At 30.8% G+C, this 20,543-nt stretch overlaps 1 protein-coding gene across 2 annotated transcripts in view; it reads right to left on the bottom strand.

The window, feature by feature from the left end:
- LOC140040443 (uncharacterized) overlaps positions 1-20,543 on the bottom strand; it is a 36,110-nt gene that overhangs the window by 7,157 nt on the left and 8,410 nt on the right. Inside the window, exons 2-12 of one of the 2 annotated variants that reach the window (XM_072086396.1) lie at positions 18,281-18,396; positions 17,678-17,896; positions 13,813-13,928; positions 13,245-13,352; positions 12,215-12,268; positions 9,537-9,661; positions 4,638-6,806; positions 3,700-3,828; positions 3,118-3,195; positions 2,220-2,765; positions 1,190-1,351 (exon numbers count right to left, since the gene is read on the bottom strand). In XM_072086396.1, coding sequence (XP_071942497.1) covers positions 1,190-1,351; positions 2,220-2,765; positions 3,118-3,195; positions 3,700-3,828; positions 4,638-6,806; positions 9,537-9,661; positions 12,215-12,268; positions 13,245-13,352; positions 13,813-13,928; positions 17,678-17,896; positions 18,281-18,390 — 3,816 coding nt within the window. In that variant the 5' untranslated portion in view covers positions 18,391-18,396. The remainder of the gene's footprint in view (positions 1-1,189; positions 1,352-2,219; positions 2,766-3,117; positions 3,196-3,699; positions 3,829-4,637; positions 6,807-9,536; positions 9,662-12,214; positions 12,269-13,244; positions 13,353-13,812; positions 13,929-17,677; positions 17,897-18,280; positions 18,397-20,543) is intronic. The other variant, XM_072086397.1, reaches the window with a different exon arrangement.

Below are 20,543 nucleotides of genomic sequence, written 5' to 3'. Positions count from 1 at the left end.
TACGGTTCCACTGTCTTAACCGCTCGGCCACTCACTCACTCTTTAATATTGCATAGCCTATGTAAACACAAAAATGTGAATGGTTGAAATGATATTATATATCATCATGACTAGGAATTATCCTCAGTGCAATATCAAATGTTATATAACCCCACTAGGCAGGCAACATCTGTATAATTATAAAAATAATAGAGAAATTTTGCGACAAATTAAGGGATGGATTATGTCTGAATTTAGCCTTTATTGGTGGGACGCATGTATGGTATTGTGGTCGAACATGGGATTATACTCGGTCATGCACAGTAATTGCTTTCGTCTGTAACATTACCTCATCTTAGTAATCCTATTTCAAATACACAGATCTACTAAAAAATGATAAAATATTTGACTACTGAGTATGTAATTGTATAGTTTAAATGTTTGCCTGTAAAATATACAAAAAACGTAAACTGATAGATGATAATATAAGATGGATTATGAAATTACTGGAAATGAAACTATATAGCACCAGGGAGCAATGACTTTTTTTTACTGTAATCTGACGAATTATAATGAAAGCTAACTATTTGTCAAGATGATAAAACGGTAGCATTATAAAGCATTATACACATAAAGATTTCTACAAATTGCAAACTGCTAAAGCGTTTAATCTTCAAACACAGACACGTGATGGTCATTATGTATAATGATTTTCATTAAACAAATGTTTGTTCTGTAGTACATTGGAAAAACATGAGTAGTGTTTGCGTTAATGTCAGGCACTACTGGTATTTTTGGAATGCTGAACAAACAGATATTTTAAGATGTTGAACACAAGTTTGGACATTAAAGAATAGGTAAATAAAATAAACACTTTGAAAAGCACAACTGTGGAGAATTTAGACATTTCACATATACAAATATTTAAGATAGAAAGAAAAAATAGGATATTGTATACATGTTTACAAATGATATGAAATATTATGAGTTAGTTTAAAAAGAAAAAAACTCATTGCATGTTTTTAAACACAATATATACATATATAAGTTTATTTTAAGTCATAGTAACAAATGCAGCAACATTATACTCAAATAAAATACATTTTTAAAATGTTTACAAAAACATTATTATTACCAGTTAAAAAGCAAACACAAACAACTATGTATACCAAAATACAACATACTGCACAGCATGCATACACATGCCCACCTGGTTCTCACTATGGGCAACCTGGGCAAGGGTAAGGGCAAGTTCATCTTCTAAGCCCCCAATCAGCTCCTCTGATGCGGTTATATCAAGGCCTCGAACTTGACTTTCCAATTTGCTTAGCTTGTCCTCCAGCGAGAAGACATGGCTAGCTGATAAATACACCTGCAATGCAATGTTTAAATGTTGAAATCAAGATACAGTCAGCTCTAGCACAACTACCAGAAACAGAATGGAAACTATATTGATAAAACTATATGCAAAAATGAACCATGACATTTCTCAGTTGGATCCATAATCTTGCTATTTAAAAGCCACAAGAACACTGAAATAATAATTCCATATGATGATTAAAGATGTATTGTCCCTTGAAACACAAAAAAATGAAGGTCAAAATATTCTAAATTTAAATTGGCCATATCAAAGTAATATTAAAGTTATTCACTTTAAGTCGAAAATTCAAGCCAAAAGCAACAAGTTTACGTAATTAACAGGTAAATTAGTTTGATTACATTTCGTCTGGAAAATCGTCGCGAGCGAAAGTAAACAAAGATTTCAAATCATGAGTATGCATTATGCATATGCTAATTAGGATTGTTTTCAACTCGTCATGGTTGAGATCGCGAGGAAGTTTTATGATTATGCATACAGAGTAGCCAAACAAGCGCGTTTCATTATGGGATATGTTTTGATCGAAAACTTTGACTGGAAGTCAAAGTTATTTTAACAAAAAAACGTCTGTATTTCAGTTTAAATGATTTTTTTTTTCCACAAATTTTTGGTGATAGTTAATAACTATTATGATATTTCAAAATCACCCACCTTTTTTCGAAATGTGTTATTTTTTTGGGGGGGGAATTAGTCAAAGGGACAATACATCTTTAATAAATCTTGAAAGCTGGGAAAATATTTAATTTAAGAATAATTAAATTGGAAATTAGCCATAATTATTATCATATTTTTTTAATGGTGGTACATAGCTGGTTGGTATTAAAATATGTAGAAATATTATAAAAAAAAATAAAAAATAAACCTTCTCTTCAAGGTGTGTAATTTCATTAGCAACTTCATCAATACACTCAACAGCTGGTTCATCCTCAGACATTCCTTTCATTTTCTTTCTACATCCACTCATTGAATCCTTCCGTCTTGCTCCTGATTTCATGGAAGAAGTTGTTAAGTTTGTTGACGAATGTGACGAATTAGTGATTACTGACTGATCGTTAACCACACAGTTGCCGTTCTCCTCTACATTAGGATTTACTACTATATCGGTGTTGCAGACATGACTTTCTGAAACTTGTGATTTGACACCTGTGTTGGTGATCATTTGCATACTATTATGTATCTCATTTGCATTTGTAAGCGGTATCAGATCTTTTACACTATCCACACTGGTTTCTTGTACACTTAACATCTTACCATCGTTATGCAGAGACAATGACGACGATTCTGTTGTAGAATGATTGACATCTACTGATGCAATCTGTGCATGCTCAGTTTCAATGACATTTTCTGTTGTCGCTATGACTTTGAGTGCAGTGTTGGTTATCATTCGTACCGCAATTGCTGCTGTTTGCTACAAAAAATAAAATTGCTTTTAAATGATTACGTTCACACTTTAAAGATGAGCACAAGTAACTACTTGTATGTATGTATTTCTCTAAATGGAGAGCATCTTGACTGTTATTTTTTTGTTTTTAAAACATTTTGTAATAACATTTAGGTAATCCTGCCTCATTGATTTACATTTGTTCTGTCTGTATGTTTGTCTTTGTTTTTCTATATACACATAAATTTGATTTTTGTGCATGCATGCAATTATTCTGCTCCGCTGTTTTAACACGTGGAAGCCATGTACAGTGTGCATATCAACCATATGAATAGGGAAACTTTCTGTAGTCTTTCAGATATCTCAATGTAATATTTACCTCAGTCTCCATTCCTAGGCAATGATCATGAACTTGTAGCTTTTGTTCTAGCTTGTGGACATCATCAACAACTCGATCCTATTCACATACAAACATAATAAAATATTGGTTGGAAAATTCAAGGATGAAAAATACCTGGGAGAAGACTACTAAATTTTTATTTAAAAAGGCTTTATTTTTGGAAATTACTTTTTGATTGTCTGATAACAGAAGAATCATCGAGATAGCTGTGGATCATCACATTATTAATTGTATTTGAATATAAACTAAAGATATCCGGATCGTTGGAGCCTTTATGACAGGAAAAAATATTGTTCAAAGAAATAGGAAATTTTCTCCCAATAATGTAAATCATATTATGATACACTGATCATTATCTTGATTGGAAGTGTTGGCTTACACAATTGATGGCCAACGCAACGCGATGTGCATCAATGGAAGGAGGAAGAGGATGATACACGCATTTATTCTTCAATAAGAGCAGAAAGATTTGACAATAATTATGTCTGATGTCTCTGTTTAACCATAAATATTCTTTATTCTCCTATTTATCTATTCCACTAATATAAATGATTCTACTACCTGAGGTGAAAGATCCCCTCGATTGTGTTTACTGTCATCATTGTCACTGTCACTATCACCAGCTAGTGTTTTTTCAAGGGATGACAGACACTGCTCCAACTCTTCCATCTGATCATTAATTTCTGTCATCTGAAGAACATTTTAAAATTTAAGTTTACCTTTCCAAAATCAATAAAATTAGAAATAGAAAGTGTTAAAAGTAATTTAACTAAGAAAGGAACTGTGCAATAAAAGGAAAAGAAAAACAGATGAAATAAGCAAGAAATAAAACGTAGATTAAGAGAAAGAGTAAAGAAAGGGTACAAGAGATAAAAAACATATAAAAATCAAGCAAATTTACATGAATTAAAAAAAAAGACCACATACTACATGGTTACATGGCTATGTCCATTTTCTGAAATCTATATTTATTTATTTTTTCTTAATGTTTATGTTGTACGAAAATAAATGCTTTTTTAATTGAATTATTAATCATAGTCATGCCATCAAACTGTTTTACTTACAATCAATGACCTCTACAACATGCTTTATACATACAATATAATAATATCAGCTTTAGGATAGTAATGAAGTTAAGTTAAATTGATCTTAACAATGAAATTCAATATAGGTCTGTGTTTGTTTAGTTCCCACTAAGTGGTATGGCATACATCCCACAGAAAAACTTAACCCTGCATTTCAATACGATATTGAGTTAAACAATGCTACGAAAGTCTCTTACTGTAGTCCTTGAAAATACACACAATTAGATTATCTTATGATGTAAAATATAAGAATAGGAAAAAGCAAGGTTTCCCAAAACCATAAAGTTTAGTAGAAAAACAATCCAAATACTGTGCTGCATGCACAAAGTCACAACTAGTGCTAAATTTTAGCAACAAAAGACGTCATGTATATATATCAAACATTTTAAACAGAAAGAAAACATTCCATCTTACCTGATTGGCTGATGTTAACATCTCTTCTGCTGATTCTAAAACTTCATCTCTTCTCATAAGTACTTTCTTACTGAGATTTGTTAAGTCAAGTTCTGCTTTGGTTGATAGCATCTTCTTCTTCTCTGGTGGACTTTGTAGTATTATTGCTGCTGTAGGGTTCATGGACGGGACAGTTTTGATTAAATTTCGAAGCGTTTCCTCTTCAGGAGTTGATTGTTCATGTGGTGTAAGACCATCTCTTAAATCTGATTTATCATTTTGGCATGTATCTTTCTCAACATCTGCTTCACATAGTTCCTTGCTTTCTAAAGTATCAACCACATGATGATAATTAACTTCTAATAATTTATCTAATACATCTGTGGTATCATTTTGAGTAGACTCACTACATTCTGCTGAATTCAAGGTTTCACTTTCTTGAAGGTTAAATTGTTGGTCTGCTTCACTTTCTCTTGTACCTGACTCACTAATTACATCTGGATTTCTCCTCTGTGCATTGACATCAGAACAGAATTCTGTATTTATAGGAAGTTCTACATCTGGAGAACTTTTTCGGGATTGTCCAGCATCACTAGTTCTTGTGGATTCTATTGATGCCTGCCGTGATGATAGGGATGCACTTTTATGTGAATAGCTGTCAACAGAATCAAAGGATGCTTGCCGTGAGTGTGGATCTTCTTCAGAAGAAGGAGAAAATCTTCTTTCATACTGAAAATAGTGTCTTAGAGCTCTTCTTCGACCGTGATCAGATTCACTACTGTAACTATCATGACCAGAATCATAGTCAGCAGAAAACCTTGGCATTTGATATGCAGGAATTGGCTGGTCTGGTAGGTCACCATCGTCCTCAGATACCTCAACAACCAGTGACAGAGAGTCATAGCGAATTAGCTTATTTGTTGGAGAGTTGTTCGGAGTTTCTTCATCTTCATCATATTCCTCTGCATAACCAGAAATTTCAATTGCTTGTTCGGGTGTTTTAATGTTCTTAACAATTGTGTTTTTCTGTGGAAAGTTAGTTTTCATTTCTTCTGATTTAGCTGACAAACTTTCATGTGAGGAACAACAGCTAAGACTTTCATCACTATCTCTGGTGCTGTTATTATTCTGTTCATCTTCTTTGGTCTCAGAAAACTCCGAAAATGCTGTGAAATACTCACTGCTGCTAGTGGTTTTGGCACTTTGAGGAGATGTTACTCTAGAGTCTAATTCCGATTGAGCTGTATGGTATTCGGTACTGTAACTTTTCGCACTTGCAAATGATGATGGTGAAGTTCTATCTTCACTTCCTTGTCTGTTCTTATCATCAGAACGCTTCTTGAATAGATCTTCTTCTGAAGAACAAGGAGTTTGGCTTGTGGGTGACCTGTTGCTGATTTCATCTAAAAACTCCTCTGTTGAAAAGAACTGAGTGTCATTATTTGTGTCTCCTTGGTCACTCTTAAGAGTTTCTGAACTTGAACTGTGTGGAAAACTGACATCATCCCAGAATGTTTGGCTGAAAGTCTTTCCCAAAGAAAGCATACCTGGTACGGGTGTACTAGGAGTTGACGGAGAGTCATTCTCAATGTCAGGTGTGGTAAGATTGCTATGAGCTGACAAATACTGTGTTTCTAAGCTGTCAACATCTGTACCATCCATGCTTGGAAGACTTACATCGGAAACACTTTCAACAGAGTCTGCATGTATACCATCAAGTCGTATCTGTTTAGAACTGCTTGCTTCTAAAATATCACTGGTCTTCATGTCTGCTTCTTCATCTGACTGTTTGGCATTTTCTTCTATCATATTTAAGTCAATATCATCTGTAACAGATTTTGGATAACCTCGTTTTATAAGTCTTAAAGGAGAACCATTTATTTTCCCAAATATTCCACGACTTCTTGAGGAGCTCTTTTTCCTTCTAATGCCCTTCTCTTCTGCTTCATTTTCTCCAATCATACTTGGACAGGAATCCTCTGTGCATTCGGGTGAAGACATCTCAGGAATTGGTGACAGAGATTTAAGGTGTGTTACAGCTGGATCAACTGCTGGTTGAATACCTGCAGAGAAGCGTTCATGCTGCGTGATACCTTTCGATATTGGGGATGTTGGCATTTTCTCACAAAACACCTCTACAGATATTTCACTTGTGTTGTTCTTGTAAATATTTGGATCAAGTCGTATATTCTGTGGAGAAGAATATAATACAGAATGTATAATATTGACACTAGCAATATGAACTGGTAATAATGGTAAGAATAATATTAGTTGACTTTATTGTGAATAAATATAAAAGACATATTTCAAAATTCAAAAAATCTATTATGACATACACTACCAAAACTAAATATTGCTGTTATTATAGATAATTTATGAAACTGCAACCCCCAAAAAACCCCATGAAAATGTACGAATTAGTGATGTGATGTGTTTAAATATAATAATAACTGGGGTGGTGGGTGCCTTGATTAATATAAACAATTGAATGACAATGCATGCCTTTTAACTGCATAAAAGGTGACGATTATGTGAAAGACCTTTATGTATAAGAGTATCCAGAGAGAACGAAAATTTTATCGACAATAACAGAAATTTGATATTTAATTTTAGGTATGATGATTATTATGTCTTGAAGGACATCTATTGTGTTGCTGTCAATCACCTTGATTATTTTTTTATAACCTCATAAAATACACCCACTTATTTGATTGCACATCACCCATGAGAAAGAATATATCGCTGGGATTATAGAGTAATGAATAAAAAACCATAAAAAATGTATTAGTAATGTGATGTTTTTTGAGATAATAATGGGTGACTTGGTATAAAGCACTGCAGTAAGAACCCTTTTGCTCAAAGGGGAAAAAATCACATTTCTAATCAGATAACCAGATATATTCTACATAAAGTTAATAACGTCTATTAAAAAATATAGCTTTAGGAACGGAATAACGTGATTGAAATAGTTTGTCATGCATACTACCGAAACGAATCATAAAATAAGACAAAGTAGAATTCCAAATTCATGCATAATTACCCGAACATTGCGTAACCTTTTACGGTTACGTGAAAAGAAAACCTGCTGAGTATACCCTGATCTAAAACCTTAATACATGCATATGTCCCATTTATTCTCATTATATTTCTTCGTCAACATAATTACCTTTGGGACATTTGACGTTGTCAGCAATCTGATTAACTGTATACACTGTGGAATAAAGCTTTGCAAACACCGCCATTATAGTGGACAGATGCTTATTTTATCTTTAATATCTAAAGTTTATAAGTATGGTTAAAAAAAACTTTACAAAGTAAATAATCATACCCTTTTCAAAACAATAACAAAAACTATAGTATCTTTGAAATGCTAATTTTAAAAAATAACTGGAAACTGCATTAATATGACAAAGAACGGGTGGTATTAGTAATGCATATGCATCAGATTACAAGAATACACGCAGGTGTGCTATAAAGATTAGACCTACTGAAGAATAAATGGAATGTATGAATAAATTCAAATTTTCAACATTTTCTACGAAATCCCTTGGATGGTATATATACATTACACAATAAAAACAGTACTATATCAAATACCAAATATCCAATATTAACTATGAAGTAACCGTATCAAATATCAAAGATTAATACTGTATTTCTTATAATGTTTGATGATGGTATATTAGTTATAAAGCAATAAAACAAATCTCCAACTCTTATTTCATCATAAAAATAACAATAATTAGTAGGTTTCAATCTAAAGCATATGATTGTAATATGTAATGCTCATGTTGAATACGCAGTACAAATATTGATCAATATGTGCCTCAGGTTATATCGTATAAAAAAATCCAATACATACTGAAATCTGTCAAGGCAACATGTGCAAATAAATCATGTAAACAGACTAATATTTACTATTTCAGTTGGAAAAAAAATGTAATAATTCGCCAAATTTGCCAGTAAAAGTTTATTATAAACAATATAGTACATATCATTATCAACATGATACTAACACTATATCCAACCCCTATTCAGGAGACATACTACTGTATGTTGGGGTTATACTGTAATACTATTTAACATCTGCATTTTCAAACACAACAGATGCATGGATGTATAAATGATGAAATTAAATTATATATAAAATAAAAATGTGTAGTTTAAACATGAAGTACTCAGTTGCATCCCTTTCAAGGGACCTAGAAAAGTGTCTCTAAATAGAGTGTCTCTAAATAGGGTGTCCTACGGCTTGACCATAGTGTTAAAATATAATATTTCCTCTTATTCATTTTGCAGGACAGTGTCACTAAATAGAGGTCTCCCAATCAATGAATAATTTATACTTAAAAACTACACATAATGATGAATTGCGATACTATAGTACTAATACTAATTTCAAGATCTTGTTATTTAAATTAAAAAAAATATTATATAAATAAGAGAAAATATCAATCGATTCTTACTAATAAAATATTGTTTTAATATGACATTTATTTCAATAAGTACTGTAATTTCACATAATAAATATTACAAAAGTATAGTTCAACATGGCATACAATTATTGAAAGATCTTAGACGTATTATAAACAATTTATTATAATCTTACATAAGACCTCACATGCTTAATAATGATAAAAGAAACTTGTATTACCATTTCAATCAATTTAGCATTCACATATTAATGTATATATGTACCTATTATTATCATTATGCTTGAACACACAAAAATATTTGAAACACTATTATTCAAAATTAAATGAAAAATATAAATAAAAAACTACTTAAAACCTCAAAATTTAATATTGTAATAGTTAATTCAACCTTGACATTAAGTATTTCATCTTTCAGAAATGTTTAAAGACAAGAATTTGTAGTTAATAAAATTAAGTACAGTATTTTGTTAAAAATTAGACCTACCTGCCAACTTTCTGTGTCTGGTGATAAACTTTCTGATCTTGTATATGAGTTTCTACGATTTGCAGGAGGCCACTGTGTTGAGACTGTCTCCATATCTGGACGCATACTTTCAAGTAATTCTTTATCTTATAGAAAAAAAATGTTTTGTTCAATAAAATGAAAAAATTCAGATCTCAAATTTATAAATTAACAAAATTCAAATCAAATATAAAAAGTTTTAAAATATAATATATAATGCTAATAGTAATTATAGTTGTAGCCTGGAATTATATTCATTTGGGAAAAGGAATACAAAATACACATCTTAAAATCTTTTTAACCTAATTAGCATTAACACAATATTCAAATTACAATTTCTTATAAAAGGGATTATAATTATAAATATTCATATTTCATAATATTAATCAATACTATTTTTCACTACTATCTCTGAGAATTTTTATATTTAAAACTTATATAAAAATGTACTACACATGCAAACAAATGAGTTTATATAATAATAATTTAGCTTATATAGTGCATTATGCTAAATCCTGCGCATATAAAAACAAAAATGTGTGTTTTCATTCAAATATAAAAAGAGAAGAGAAACGTTTATTATAACCCAAAAACCATTGTCTGGAAAGACAATTAAAGTACTTTTTGCTTTAAGTTACATTTTTTTCAGTTAAATAATTGTTTGGTTAACATGAATAACTATTATGTGACAATAAACTGACACATTCAAAAACCAATTTCAAATAAAAAATATTTTTCAGGGGGACAATATGTCTTTAAAACTGTTACGTCAACAAGCGAGCGGCGTTTTTTGTAAGAAATATTTCTTGTTAAATCTGCCTTAAATTAACAAAGTCTCCTGGCGGAAGAAGACAAGAAGACAAGACGTCCAAGAAAAAAGAAGAATTAGAATAAACATAAACTCTGATTTCCAAGCTGATAGCTAATCCTACCTGCATGTATTAATTACAAGAATGTCCTTCAATATTTAAACACACTTTTAATATCACAAAAGAAATATCAACAGAACCCACAATTGACTAAATGAAATAGATTCCCTCTGTTGTGTACTATATGCTCATTGAAATTACTGTTTGTACATAATCAGGAAAGAGGAAGATTACCCAAGAGGAACATCTTTCTATCGCATAGCTTTAGAGAGATGACATTTACGAAAGGAAATTAAACACTGTCTTCTGAGTGCTTCTGATCATTCCAGATGTATTCATCAATGCTAAGCAAATTTTATGATTAATTAAACGCAAGGTAAAGACAATAAAATAGTTTAAAGGTCGTCTTTAACATTATTGCCCTCAAAAGTTGGCATGCTAGTAGAATGTAGATGGTAATTATTAGAAATCTAGAATTAAAGGTACAATGTTTTCCCACTATACTGATCAACTATTTTCTCGCTCGATTTTAGCCTTATTTTTATTTTATTGTGCACTCTTTTCACACATCAAAGGGGTCTCCAATGCTTGGTAGTTGCATTGGTCTGCTCTAATATCTGGAGCCCCTGGATTTAGCCAGTGAACGCTCATAGAATGTATTGTAATATATGCAAATTTAAGCTAGTCACAATGCTGTGTTATATACTATAGTAATTAAAATATTTGAATGTATTAATAATACAAACAAAAAAATACATTAATTTATATAAAGGATCTTCAATAAAGCTTTATACACTTTAATTCTAATATATTTTACATCAAAAGCAATTTTTCAGAGTACATTGCACGAACATCAATACCACCCGCTAAATACCCTCTTAAAATAAATCCTCTTATTTTTCATGATTAAATGTTCTCAGCCAATCATGTATTGACTAAATAATATCACATTTTGTTTAAAATATCTGTGCATTAGTTTGATTTAGAGATGTAGAATTTATTTTTCTTGAAGATAACATATTCATTTACGCTACATACACACATTGGATAATGCATTACATCATAGAGATCTCTATGATTACATGCAAAAAATATTTATTGGAATGAAATCAAAGGATATTAATAAAAATCACATTTTATGCTACCACATGATGCATAAAAACATTTTAATTCATAAACAGTGTTTAATGCATTGTTGCATTTAATATATAAAAAAGTAAGCAATTAAAAACATTATTTTTGAAGGCATTGGCAATGTGGTACAGATAGAAACCCAGTATTACTGCCATGTACTGAGCTGAAGAGGACTGTCAAAATGACAGCAAGAGGTTAATTAAAGGTGTTTCGAATCATTTTGATTATCTCTAGAAATGGGCGGGACCAAGATTCATTTTGAACATTGGGAAAAGAGATGTTAGGAACTCATTGTACTTTATGCCTTACCATAATGTGGTAGGGTGGCCAGTTCCTCTCTTCGCCACCTTACCTAGTATTTTTGAAATAGGTAATTATTTACAGTCACCCACGTCTTTCTGTATAATAGCCTAGTGTACTAACCAGCTACTGCAACTCAGTAACCCACTATGTAAAGCTTCCTTTTTCAAGCCCATCAGTTTAAAGATCCCCCACTTACATTGACAGTTAAGTGTTACCCTGATTTAAAAAAATAAATGCATGTATGTATGATATAGAAAAAAGCAATAGAAAGGGTGTTGATGAAGCTTTTTGTTTCAAGATTAAAGAAGAAGAAGAATAAACCACCAATTTAAAGAAAATAACACAAAGACTCACTTTCTACAGGAACACTAGCCGCACAAACTGGTATTTTAACAGATGCTTTCAGGCCTGTACATTGATAGCAAAATATACAACATGCATGAAAACAAGCAACATTCAATCAAGGAAATTTAATTAATCAAAAGTTCTGTTAATTACTTGTCAATACACATATAAAAAAATATTTTGTTTACTAATGAAAACAATAGCATTCTTTTTTACATCTCACATACTATAAAAGCTGTCACGTTAAATGTTCTTTTTAATTTTATAGCACACTTGTTGTCAGATCAGACAAAAAAAGCATATTAAAAATCAACTGAGTGCAATAGAGCGGATAAATTATTAGTAATTACAATTTATTGCTACAAATATGATAAGGTAAAATCATATTGATAATGGTTTAAAAAGACTGGATCTATATACTGATATAAATACTTACCATCAATTATTTACTTAAATTATTTAGTTAAACATTAATCAGTTATTTGAGAATTACGAGAAAATTGGTTTCTCAGATTTAAAGTTAAGTTTAAGTTATTCAGTTTAGTACTAAATGGATATGACAAAAAAAAACCACAACACCAAAATGCAAACACAGTTAATAGTTCCATCGTGATAGATATCATCCAACCTAATTCCACAGAGCTATGGTTTCTCTATTTTTACTTATTGTCATTTATAACATACACAGTTGTTAATTAGATTATTTTCAACTCTCACCTGGCTTTTCTAATTTACTACTAAAGTAGCTAGAATATGCACAAAAATAAGATTGGCTATAATGGTTTACAAGCTAATAAACAATTATATATGATATTACTAACAATGCACTATATACAGTATAAGATTTTTCTTGAATATTAATTGCTTTTAATAATTAACATTCTTAAAACAAACAGCAAAGGCAAAACCCAGATCAATTATGTGTAACAATTACACATCACATCTGTGTTATAAAAAGTAGTAGTAGCCTTAAATTATACCGAGTACCGTTTAAAAAACGTCACTGACATGCACCGTACATAATGTAACAAGTTTATACCTGTATTTGTAGATTTATCTTCTAAGGGGATGCTATTGTTGCGGCGATGAGGACTAAGCTGATGCTCGAACCCGGAATCTGTGTTGCTTTGATCACTTGGGCTTTCGGCTATACAAATATATTCATGTCAAATTAATAGCATTCAATTATGTAATGTTAAGTATGTTTTTTATGAAATATTACAATCTGTGCTATCTGAATAAATAACATTTCATGTATAAAAATTCATCTGTGCATTTTATACTTATTAACATCACTACCATTTAAAATTATGAAATGCAAATGTCACAGTTAAAATGTTAGGTTAAAAAAAACACATCTTTATTTTTATGCGTATTCATATAACTAAAAATTACTAAGCATAAGAAAATGTTATATGTCAACGGACAATCAAAGTGCTTTTTTTCATTGCAGTATTTAAAATATGCAAAACAAAATTTATGAATATGTATAATATTTTATGACATTGCCTTTGTGATTCAGGTGAATATGGCCTAGAATAACGATAAGTTCATGACATGAAAAGCTTATCGTAAATCAAAGGAGACGAATAACGGAATATACTCACAGTACTCGTTACTTTTGCGTTTGTATAATGAACGGACGACTTTCGCACTGCCATACCGACGGAAACGGTCCTTTATCTTATCGTAGTACCACTCGAATGCTTGAGACTGAAGTTGTCTATAGAATAGATAAAACTAACTGTCGTTATTTGATATTACGCATTTATTTGCTTTCAAGTAAAGTCAAAAGTAACATTTATTTCTCTTGTAAATTGATAATAAAGTAACATAATTTGGGTAACTGAGAGCCTAGGCAAAATACAAAAAAACATGTAAGAGGCAGCCCATTTAAGAATCATAAAAGTAAAAATTATTGAATAAAGTAGACCCTTAATTAAGGGTAATTAACACTTTTTCAACTCAACAAAGTGTTCCCTTCATAGGGGTATTCCCTAAACAAAGGTTGACTGTAGTGTTAAAAGATATATTGCTTCATTGTTCATTTTTCTAGAAAGTTTCTTCATAAGAAAAGGAGAGATTCTATTGTACTATAAATTCGGACTTAATAAAGACAACACCTCCGGGCACCAGCAGTAGGGATTGGCTGTTACAGCAGTTGTAAGATATGTTGCCCCTGATTTCTTTCTTAATAGAGATGTCCCAATCAAGGGGTTAGTATCTTGTAGTTTCTCCATTAAAAGATTAATGTGATCCAACATAGAAAGTAAGAATTAATATGGTTGACTGACAATACAGTTTGAATCTATTAGCATATACTTGTAGATCAAATCAATTACTTTTTTAGGTCTCACAAAATCACATTATACATTACATTAACATACCGGTAATCAGATTTTTAAAATAATAACTGTGATTAATCACGCAGGTGATTTGTACAGTATATCTTGATATGGTGTATTAAATATGAAAGAAACCTATAACAAACATTACATCCACCTTAGCACTACAAAATTTGTATCGTTAAATCCTCTAAAGATTCTTTTTATAATGAAAAGCCTTTTTAACTTCTAGATAGAACCTACCTTTAATTAACTTTTCAGTAACATAAAATTCAATCCAATTTTGTTAGGCACATAATGCATAGGTTATATGTGTTAATGACGTTGGATGGTTCCTATTAATGACTTACTATTTTTGGAAAAACTTAATCGCTGATTGTGCTTGACGTGGTAATTGTGATTTTGTGATAGCGAAAACAATAATAGGCACATATTGATTTAATAAATAATTGAAGCTAAATTTGTTGACAGTAATAGTATGCATTGATGTGTGTGAAAAGTTTTACAACAATAGTTCATAATTATTTCAAATTTGGTTCAAGAGTGTTTGATTGTGTCCTTTTTGTATATTTTAATTTTTTTAATTAACATTATATTTAATTCCTATTCATAGTCTTTTTGTAGGAAAAGCTGAGATAAATCTGTATTTATTATTGTAGCCTCACAATATGGTTTCTCTTATTTTATTTTTCAGCTTGGCCTGTTTGTGCATAAGAAAAATTCATTCAAAAATGTTTACAATATTTATAAAGTTGATATTACCTTTTTCAAATAAAAAAAAATTTGTATCCGAGATAAATTGTTTTAAAATGTTTATGAATTTATTTTTCTAATATTCAATTTATATTTCATTTCTGTATAGATTTACAACGTTAACATAGGATTTGTTGGGTACATTAAACTCAACAACAAGAATATCCTATTAGAATGTGCATTCTATTGACAGGTAAAAAGAAAATTCACCTATTATGCGATCATTAATCCACTTGCGTCACGCAATTTCAATTGTGAAAACAAATAAGCTAATTGCGGGATGATTGCACAAATACTTATATTATATGTCAACGTACTCTGTTGTGATTTAATACAATTTAATAATTTAAAATTGATTATCACAATCATGAAATTGGTCCTGAAATATTGTAATGTTAGTGAGCAAGACTTCAGAAATCAAAACCAGCTGGAGTGTATTAGTTAATATACAAATGAATGTGAAAGAATTAATTATCATGAGTAAAAGATTGGTCTATTTAATGATGATACACTTGTAAATGTAAAAATATGTTTGAGTAAAGTTCATAAATTCATGCATTCATGGAAAAGAACATGGGACATTAATGAATGTGACATACAATGACAAGTATGTACATTTATGCTAGAAAAGCTTGAAGTTTGCATGCTTTAAGATTTTACTTAAATAATATTTATTTTATAGTGCCCAACACATAATGCATATGTTGAAATTGTTGTCATTAGTTAACATTCATAACAAAAATAATATAAAAAAAAACACACATTCTCTCATAAAACAATAAAAATGTTGAATGCTAGAATCAAATTGAGCAAAGTTACTACACATATGCTTTGGCAAGGAAATACGTGACAATTTTTAACATTTCTATGATAAATGCGATTGGACTAATGAATTAACATGAGAATGACTGTTAAGCTTCATCGTGCTAAATTATCAAACACAATATATAGCTTAGTCTGTCAAATACAAGTTTTTGTTGTTGTACAGTACAATCAATATTTATAGAATTCTTTTTTCTTGGCAGATATCAGTTGAAAGACTGAAACATTTTATACCATATTTACAGAAGATTGTGTTTGATGCTGTACATAGGTTTTGTTTAAAAGGTTAAGAGCCTAGGGTCTTGGTCTTAAAGAGGCCAACAAATTTAGTCATCTTTCTCATTAGAATTTTCAGTTGCATAAACCATTATCAACTGAAATTACTCCCTAAAGAGAATCTGAAATGATTGATCTTAACGCACTGACACACAGGTAATACATGGTATATTTCAATTCATATGTGAATCTAGAAGAGAATTTACAGTACTCAAGAATTCACCCCTCTTACCAAATACCATCCCTTCACAAATTTTATATATAAATAAACTATTAACAAAATAATAGCTGTATTCTTACTGTTTTCATGGTATTTATATTTCACCAGAATAGCTCTCTCATTTGGAATAAATATTTATTTCTGACCATGTTAAATACCGTATTTTAGTCTATTAGGTAACCGAAATGTGAACTGGCCAATCACAAGACAGGTTATATATAATCTTGTCAAATTTTATAAAATTCATGATAAATTTTGATTAAACCGATAATCCGATGAATAAATTCTGCTGCAGAAAAATCTGTCTTGTCCAATCGTATTGGTCATGCCTGATCTTGCACATCGATAGTTGAAAGTCAGGTATTCAGTTTAAAGCCGTTAGCAGACAGTCATGGGTATTGAAAGAATTTTAAATCTATTAATATTGCCCAAAATTACTTTAAACAGAACTTTAAAAAAGAAAAGAAATAGTATTTTGTTTGACTATAATATAGTACTGTGAATATTAGGGACTTTACAAAACACAACGGGAAGCCACAGGAGGATGGTGCTCATGAATAATGTATGTAGGGGTGAAGCGTAATTAGCATGAAATTCCGTTGTCTTTTGAGGATGATAAAGTTGCCATTTTCCCGTTGACTAGAAACAATATATACTGTTCAATAACACTTAAACATGGAATTTTCAAACTCTAAATAATATTTGAACTTCTGATTTAATTGTTTAATGAAATAACACTTTTATTGGGTTAAAATGGCTGTGTTAAAAGCGGCATTTGAATGCAAGGCCCCTAGCTCGGAAGGCTAGGCCTATGCTGTATCACCAGAGCCAAGCGATTCAGAAAAGCCCTGCGCCACGAGACAGGGGAGGGAGATACTGCCGGTCGTCCTCTTCGCGCAAGGGTACGTAACTAATAAAACGGCATGTCAACTGTATATGATTTTACGCTCTAGCGAACACAGAATATTCATCGTCCTCTCGTAACCATCGTGTTTTGTAAAGTCTCTATTTAATGAGTAAGAATAACATTAACTTAAAAAAAAAAATAATTGTTACCTTTCTGTGATGCATCCCTTACAAATCCACAAAATACTATGAACACATATCCGACATTCTTTACAGAAGAAGTAATGACAAACAACACATTGACCTCGTTTGTTGAATAACATCCCAAATGCCGAAAAACAGCGCATACAATGTTTCTGATTGAACGCCTGTTGTCGTGACAGTACTGAACGTTTCTCCTCTTCTTCCTCTACTTTCTTCTTCAATATACTATTGAGGTAACATATTTATAGTAAAGTCTTTAATTTTTAACTTTTTTGTTGCACCAAAACAATAAAATTTAAACTACTAACTAATGTTTGCATTGTCTGTAAAACCTTTCAGACGATGTATGTACAGCATCAATAAATCTTCATTTTTCATAAGGTGGTTTTGTGAATAAATGTATAGATCAAGTATGTTATCACTGTATATTGTTCCATCTTTCTTTCTTTGAATGCAGGCCTTAGGTACGATATCAAGAAATGTTTATTCGCTGATCACAAAGTTACTACTTAACGATCTTTTACCTTTTTAAAAGTTTAATTACAAAAAAAAAAAACCAAAAAGGATTCAACCAAAAACAAGCTAATAAACAAAAACAAAAACTCTTACCCAATCCTGTCTTTCTCCTTCTGCCGTAACCTGAAGTCTCGTTGAATAACATCTAAGATTTGACGGCATTCTCCATCGGATAGGTGTGACAAATTTAACTTTCTCCCCATGATGTCCTATTAAAAATAAAATGTACAAAACAGTTTTATATTGTTGCCATTAATCAACAACAGAAATATTTTATTTTGTGGCCTAGAGGTGAAAAAGTATTTTAAAATTGAACAGCTTTATATTCATATAGCGCTACAGTACCTTTTCGTACATGCAGTGCGTTCAGCTACACTGTAGTAATAATAATAACCCTATGAACGAATACAGTATTACGGCACTGCCTTGAAAGTAATTATATTCTTTCGTGAAACAGGTTTTACAAATGTATACATAGATTGCTTCCTTCAACTAAATCATTACCATAGATATAAAGTGTCAGACTTTAATCGTGACTGTGTATTTCAATTGCATATAATAATCATGTAATTAGCATAACAACCTGGTAATTAGAATAATGCAGCAATTAACATAATTATGAAATAGTTTTATTTTTAAAATAGTTCTTTTATAGAATTGTTTGATATAGAAAACACAACCAATCATAAATAATATTTCAGACTAGAGTAATATTTCAGTTCTTTTATGAGAAGGCTGTAATTTACATAATAATCCAATTAACATAATACTACTTAATTAGCATAATCAGTCACACATATTAGCCTAATAATTTGTAAGAATATTGACAACCATGACCATAAACATTAAAAAAAAATTTAAATATTAAATGTTATAGAGTATTAAATTAGGTTATTCTTTAATATTATTTAAAAATATTAATTGAATGTCAAATCAAGACAGGATTTATTACATTTCAACATTAGGTGGTTAACTCATAAAATAGAATTTTAAAAGTAGCATTTTTTTTGTAATTTTTCAGACATGCTGTAACCAAAGTAACTATAAAAGCTGGGAGCATTTTTTGAAATGATTGCTTGTGAATCTGGTCAGAATCAGTGACTATTGCTAATGGAAGTTTCTAGCCTAAAGACATTTAGGCAAACTAATAAATTAAATATGCACCATAATGATGAACAATTTCCTTTTACAAGTTTCTATTAGACATTCCTCTCAGATAAGACTCATGAAAAAAAACCATAATGTTCGGTAATTTAAAAATAGAATTTACCACAGAGGAGATACTGATAGAAGTTATAAAGCCACTAAATCATGGTTCACACTAGCAACACTACGCATCCTACTCAACGTAAGAAAATGCTGTTCCAATAATTGTGTTTTCCCCACTGAAAGCACCAAGTTAGTTTGCTGTCTAAAAGATTATTTAAGGTAAGATTTTAGTAGGCATAAAGAACAAAATTATACTGTTTTAAAATTTAAAAACAAATTCTGTAGGCACACAGCCAAGGATCGCCAAGAGTGAAAGGTGGGAAGTAGAAATTCATCTGTTTAGGAGTGGTGTTGAACTTGGTGTGTAAAAAATTCATCACATCTGGAAGGATTTGGATCCAGGACTGGTAGCTGAGTATCAAAACTATCAAGCTACAACTCTACTGTTGGTTACAGTGCAGTCAAAACACATTTGAAGATACATAGAATATTTATCAGAAGAAACAATCATTTCTACAGAAGTTTCATACCACAATAATTAAAGACTTTAACATAGCATTATGGATTCTCAAATAAGTCACAAAAAAAGATTGCTGTACAAAAAAATATATTAAAAAAAGATTAACAAAACAGACTTAAAGTAGTTATAAAACAATACTTACCATTGTTTTAATTTGTAAGAAGGAAATATTACACAACAACAATTTTATCGTGAGAGTGTGACGCAATGAATAATTGGTTAAAAGTGTTCAATGCAGAGATGCTCATATCCCAATAATGAAACAACATACCCACATTTGATTGAAACAAATCAATGAATTTCAATAAAGAACAGAAAAATATGATAATTGAGTCTAGACTTTCAGCAATTTGATCCATTTGTCCTAACATGAATCGTCATAGTTTCTCAGTAACATACTTCTGTTTATAGAAGTACATTGTTTAAGTACATTCAGGCTGGTGGAAATTGTACAGGTTCTTATTAGGTTCATGAATCTGAGTAGAAAGCTTTCGTTTCAGGATGGTACAGCCAATGATAATTTTATACAAAAGATTATTAACATTTGCATACCCAGTATACACCTGGGGCGGATCCAAAATCACTAAATGTAATGCAAAAGGTAGAACATCAAATTAAGCTCAGCCC

Source organism: Antedon mediterranea, chromosome 2 (genome assembly GCF_964355755.1).
Source record: "Antedon mediterranea chromosome 2, ecAntMedi1.1, whole genome shotgun sequence".
Lineage (NCBI taxonomy): Eukaryota > Metazoa > Echinodermata > Crinoidea > Comatulida > Antedonidae > Antedon > Antedon mediterranea.
This window is presented reverse-complemented; position numbering and strand designations above follow the sequence as displayed.